Source organism: Tenebrio molitor, chromosome 1 (assembly GCF_963966145.1).
Source record: "Tenebrio molitor chromosome 1, icTenMoli1.1, whole genome shotgun sequence".
Classification (NCBI taxonomy): Eukaryota; Metazoa; Arthropoda; class Insecta; order Coleoptera; family Tenebrionidae; genus Tenebrio; species Tenebrio molitor.
In genome coordinates, this window is record NC_091046.1 from 18,016,383 (window position 1) to 18,022,747 (window position 6,365).

General features: G+C 33.7%; 1 protein-coding gene across 1 annotated transcript; it reads left to right on the forward strand.

Moving 5' to 3' along the window:
* The first annotated feature begins 3,569 nt into the window (after positions 1-3,569).
* Positions 3,570-4,264, forward strand: LOC138138680 (cuticle protein 64-like). The gene is made up of 2 exons (XM_069058687.1): positions 3,570-3,681; positions 3,744-4,264. Exons 1-2 carry the CDS (start codon positions 3,670-3,672, stop codon positions 4,164-4,166), a joined length of 435 nt encoding a protein of 144 aa, XP_068914788.1. The 5' UTR covers positions 3,570-3,669; the 3' UTR covers positions 4,167-4,264.
* The last annotated feature ends 2,101 nt before the right edge of the window (positions 4,265-6,365 follow it).

Consider the following 6,365-nt stretch of genomic DNA (forward strand, 5'->3'; position numbering starts at 1 on the left):
GCTAAGCGACCGTTCACAATACCATTCGCATGTTGCTGATTTGCGCATACGCAACTTTGCGAATGGCTTCAAATAAAGCCCCCCTGATCATTTGGATCCGTCCACGTTACAAAGAGATCAAAAAGAGTAAAACAGTAAACTTCTACTGCATCGTGGACTATGCCCACCGGGGACCCTACGTAAAAAAAACGCACCCTATTGCTCTACCTCTGTAGTGGTGTGGAAAAGAATAAAAAGTACAAAAATAAAAGAAATTCTCGATTTCTACACGCTGTAACTACGAAACTATTGATCTGACAAAAAAACATAAAGAACAAAAAATGTAGAAAATTGTACGCTCTACGTTTTCTATAATAACTTAGATAGACATATCTCGCACGGATAATGAAATAATCGCAGAAATGTGATTTTCCACCCTTATTCTGCAGTATGGCGGGGCGAGCGGCAACCCACCAAGGTGGCAAACTCGGCAATATTAATAATATGCTTAATAGAAAATACCTGCCAAGTATAAACTTTTCTGTACCTTTTGCAAGATGGAGCCATTTTTATGTCTCTATTGACTGAACTATGTCTAGGACTTCTCGGAATATAAATAGTCTGAATAAATTTTAAACAGTAGTAGCGGTAATACACAACACTGTCTCACTCCTCGCATAATCTTGACCGTCTTCCTTTGATTCTCTTCTCCTCTCACACTGGCTAGCAGACTCCAATATACCTTCGTTATTATTATTATTAGGTCTTTGTGATCTATCTTCGTATTCTTCAAGATTTCTATCCTTTTGTGATTCATGGATTCTGTCAAATGTCACAGGCGTGAACATCACAGTTCATGTCTCTGTAACTCTGAAACAGCACCAGGCACGGTAAATAGCTCTTCTCGTGTCTCTAAATCCAAACTACGTGGGTGGTATCTACTCTTCGCATGTATGAGTATCACCTTCAAAAAATGTCTTTAACAAATGACTCATAACGCTTATTGTTCTATATTCGTCGTATTTTTGGCTCCAGACTTTTTTGGAATAGCTATGAACTCCGACTTAAGCCATCACTGTGGGACAATACCCGTATCATATATCAGATTGAATATCTTTGTTAACCATTTGATTCCGTCGTCGTCAATGAGTTTTAAAAATTCAGCTTGGAAATTATCTGGTTTTGGAGCCTTGCCGTGCTCCATTTGTTTTACTATAGTTTTTAGTTCTGCACTTAAAAGATATTTGGACTAGTTTCTGCTTCTGTTTGAGGCTGCTCTGGTCTTTCATCTTGGAAAAGTTGTGCAATGTAAAATTTCCAAGTGCTTTTTATTTCGTTCTTGTCAATTACTACTCTTCCCTAATCATTTACAAGTTTATTTGTTTATTCTGTGTCCTATTATATTTTTCAAAATCCACGTTCTTAAAACTTTTTCTTTTCTTCATCAACTGCAAAATTTCATTATTCATCCACAATTTCCTCTTTATTATTTTATCCTTCTTCAATTGTTCTGATTTCTCACAATCGTATTAGGGGTGTCCTTTGGTGATTTTCAGGTATACAGCCTCCTTATTGGAAGTCTCTAGAAAGTATTTAGCACAATGAATTGGTGCTGCAAAATCACTTACCTAATCGTTCTCCTCTTTCTATTCTTTCTCCAAGCCCATGTGGTCTAATATACTCTCCAGCTCGTCCTTTTATTAAAGTTTCCCATTATTATCTTATGGTCTTGTTTCAGGAGCTTTTTCAGTATATCTGATATCTGTGAGGAAAATTGTTCACTAACAGTTCATTTTCTTTTTTGTTCGTTGAAAGAATAGGTAAAGTCCATTCAAAAATTAAAAAACCACCACCTGTTGCTTTAGGTTGGTAAAATTTAAAAAACTCTAGGTAGTTATTTTTTCATACTATGTTGGTAACTATAAATTATGACATTTATTTGATTCAAAATAAAATTCAATTGCTTTGAATTTCATTCAAATTGTTTTATTATTGCTCAGCAAGTTTCATTTATTTATTAGTTCTTATTATTTTTACGTAAGCATGCCCAGAACAGAATTCACACGAACCCCGATAAATTTGAGTAATTTGACACTTAACTTAAAATTTACATTTTTCACCAAATTTTACAGTAGACAGCTTGGCCGATAGTAATTATCGAGGAAAACGCGACGTTGGTGGTTTCTTGATTTTTGAATGGACTTTAACTACATAGTCTACTATGTATAATTGTAAATTATCTCGTCAAAGAAACTAGAATTTTTCAAAACTTATAATTATTTTTAATTAATGTAGTTTATAAAAAAATCTTACAACTCTCCACTTTAAATTATAATTTTTCATATGTATAAACATTTTTTAAGCAGTTTGTCAAATAATTGAGACTGGGTTATTAGTTCACTACTAGACACTTTTTATACTTGTTGAAGTTAAGTTTCTGTGAGCAATATGGAAATTCAGGCAAATTAATTAAAGCTGTTGCTTCACTTAAGGGTTATAGGTAAGTTATAACTTAGTAAATTATACCCAGCGTTCCAAAAGTCTTTCTATCAAGTGAGCCATGACATTATTATAATTACACCATAAAATAAAAAAATGTGAAATAAAAAATATCAAAGGATACGGACAGACAAATAAAGCATATTTTTAATTTTCATTTAAATATGAGCCAAATATGCTGCAGCCCAACGGCATTCGTTTCCATTGTCATGTCATGACCCACCTGATAGAAAGACTTTTGGATCGCACGGTAGAAAAGAGTTTCATCTTTATTATAATAAAAAAAATAGCACCGAAACACAATTATCTAGGTGTAATTGAGTTTATTCTCTATAAAACCATACTCTAGTTAAAATAGGTACAGTCGCGAGCATTAAATCTTGGTCATGAGGGTTATTTTGAAATTTTCCGCTACTGTCACAAATTAAAAATGTTGCCTGCTTAATTACGGCCAATGGCAATAAAACGTCTATGAAAAAAAAGTCAAAGTTTTATTCTAAACATCAAAATCCTGGCCTCAATATCGTAATTTAACACAGTAAAAATTATTTCGCTGAAATTGGCAAGATCTTGACAAGACAAGACAAATAGAATTTATTAGAGGTCCGTTTCGCATCAGTCCATTTTCCATTGTGTTAAAGAATGACCTTGACGACCAAAATTTATTGCTGGCGACTGTACCATCGCTGGCCAAAAAAATCGTACACAGATGACAGAACAGATCCAAAAATTAAAAATTTCAGTTGTGTAAACACCGCTTTTTTAATAAAGGTTGTATATGATGTATTATTTGGTAAATATGTAACTATGTATTTTGCGCTAATTAGAATAATATGTGAATATGATTAAAATAGTCAATTATCATTCAGCGGCAGTAGCCTTTTACGCGGTTATTTATTTCAAATATCAACATATGACTTGAATGACAACAAAAATATTAATGTCGGTCAAGTAAATATGTTCCTTACTATTACAAATTTTGAATAATTTGAATTACTGGTATTTAAATACTCATGTAATACAGTTCATTTTTCATTATCAATGGCAATGTCATATGCATAAAGTAACTAGATTTTCAATTAAAATAACTGAACTAGGTTGGGGTGCACAGTGGGGTTTTATAGTATATAACGCCCGTGTTGATTTGTTAGTGTCATTCAGTCTGCACCGTAGATCGAGTAACTTGACAAAATGTTTAAATTGGTAAGTATCTTCTTAAATTTAATAATAAAAATAACCAAAATACCAAATATTTATATTTTTAGTTGGTACTTGCTGTTGTAATCTGCGCTGCGAATGGTGGTATCATCACTACCGGTTTAGGAGTAGGAGGATTGGGAATTGGACATGGCGCTGTTGTAGCTGCCGCTCCTGTTGCTGTGGCAGCACCAGTCGCTGTGAGAACAGCTCTGGCTACTTCTTACCAAAATAACAATCAAATTAGTTTACACCCAACTGCTGTCGTTGCTCATGCTCCAGTAGCCGTTGCCCATGCTCCTGTCGCTGTAGCTGCACCTGTTGCTGTTGGCGTTGGACACATTGGACACATTGGTCTTGGAGGAATTGGAGTTGGCAGACTTGACGGTCTTGGAGGAATTGGAGTTGGCAGACTTGGCGGTCTTGGAGGAATTGGTGTTGGCAGACTTGATGGTCTAGGAGGGATCGGAATTGGACTTAAAGGCATTTAAGCTCTTTAATGAGGTACAGTAAGATGAGCAACGTTGGCCCTGGTTGTTAAAAGTTATTTATTATTGATTTTTATCAAAATAAAAATATTCAAAAAACATATTCTTGATTTATTTTTACATGAACAAACATCTTTCTTTCATTTCTGTTAATACCTAAAAACGTAGAATTAAAATCTCGTAATCTGAAATTAACTTGTTAGTAATGTAATGTTTTTAAGCTGTAATAAACAATTAATTTTAATAATTTTATAGGTGCTAATTATTATTGGTGTTGCCTGTTTTCTATAAATTTACGTAAATAATTAATATTTCACTTTGGAAATTTAATCAGCAAAGTTATTAAAAAACTAATATACTCTGTTTAAAAAAATATATAAAACAGTACCTAATTGATAAGTTAGCTAAAACAGTTCAACCAGTCCTAATCAGTCGTAATTTTTTAGTCGACGACAAATATCGAGAAAGTATTTCAACCGAGACGAAATTAAGTGAAGCGAAGTTTCAACAAAGAACAATAACAACGATGTGAATTTATAATATAAACTACACCGTAGTTTCCGGAGGAATGTGGAAAAAATCTTCGTCGGCGGAAGGATGAAATTTATAACGCACTGCATTAGAAGAATTTGAATCTTCTCCAAGTTCTTTCAGATTTTAATACTGTATGAAATACAAACGCTTAACTTTCACGAGCATCTTGTTAGTTTGTAGTCTAAAAGGCGAAAACAACAATCATTGTAAATACAAGATGCCTGCCGATTTGGGCATTTGCAGATTGGCTATAGGTATTTCGCAGCTGTCCGTCACAACGTGTGATAACTGATAACTGATAAGCTGTTTCATTTGTAAAAAAACACAGTTAAGTACTAAAAACATTTACATTTACATTTAAACATTTACTTAGTTATGATGGTATTCTATTTAGTCGTATTTAAAATATACAGGGTGGAACAAAAGTATCAAATGTTGGCTGTAACTTTTTAATTTGACAATTTATGAAAAAATGTTTAATATAAAAGTTGATTGGTGTATTATCCTGCATCATCTGGTCTTTCTAGTTTGTTCCTATCTTCTTTTGTTTCGCTGCTATGGCAACTAACTTTGGTTTTTTAAATAGCACCCATACATTTTTTGTGTGATTTTCAAACAAGCGTATCTTTCTGTATTCATAAATACAGTTTTGCCATTATGGGCAAAAAAAGAATAAATAATAAATAAATAAATGAATAATTAAAGTTGACCAATCAGAAGGACGCTGTTAATTTGAATTTCACGTAAATTTAACCAAAGGTTTGAATTGCCTAGCAACATAATTCTAGTAAGAATGGTATGGAATTTCAAGTAAATGTTTGGGCAACTGTGAAGATTTTGACAACGTCAAGTTATAATTTGATTCGAAATTGTCAAACTTCGTATTGAAATCATGTATACAGCTGCAGAGTATGCCGAAATGCTCATAATTTATGTAGAGTGCCGGCGCAATGCACGTGAGGATGCAAAGGAATATGCAATACGGTTTCCACGACGTTTACCACATCCAAATTATAACGTATTTCTACGGTTGGTGTACCGTACTCGAGATACTGGGTCCTTGGTGCCTACCTGACAAGAAATTGGTGGTCCCCCGCGAGAAGTTAGAACGCCAGAGACTGAAAATGCTGTTCTTCAGTCCTTTGATGACGACGGTAGAAGAAGTATATTTGAAGAACTATATTTACCGAGAACCTATCAATATTTTAGAAGAACTAAATGACCAAATTCACGAAAGACTGGCTACTGTTATTCCTAATATGCTTAGACTGACGTGGTCATTTTGAACACTTGTTATAAATTATTCTTTTTATTTTGCATGTGTCTTATTTCATTTGTTGCATTCTACATCGTTTAGTTATAAAATTTGATCTTAATTTTTTACTAATAATGATGCTAAAATAAATAGGTTAGTTCAATCCAGTTTTGTCTTCTTTCTTTCATAACTGCCACTATGCTTGATCTGTTGTTCAAAACCTACGTGTAACTCCAGCTTTTTTTGCAATGTCAAGAATGTTCCTAAAAGTCTTTTCTTTCATTTCGACGATGAAAAGTTCCGCTCGTGTATAGCTGCGCTAATACGTTGGAGATGCAGAGTGTATGCACAGGAGTCAGGATAAATTTCTTGTGATTCCGATTCACTTCACAGGCCCTGCATATTTCACTTTT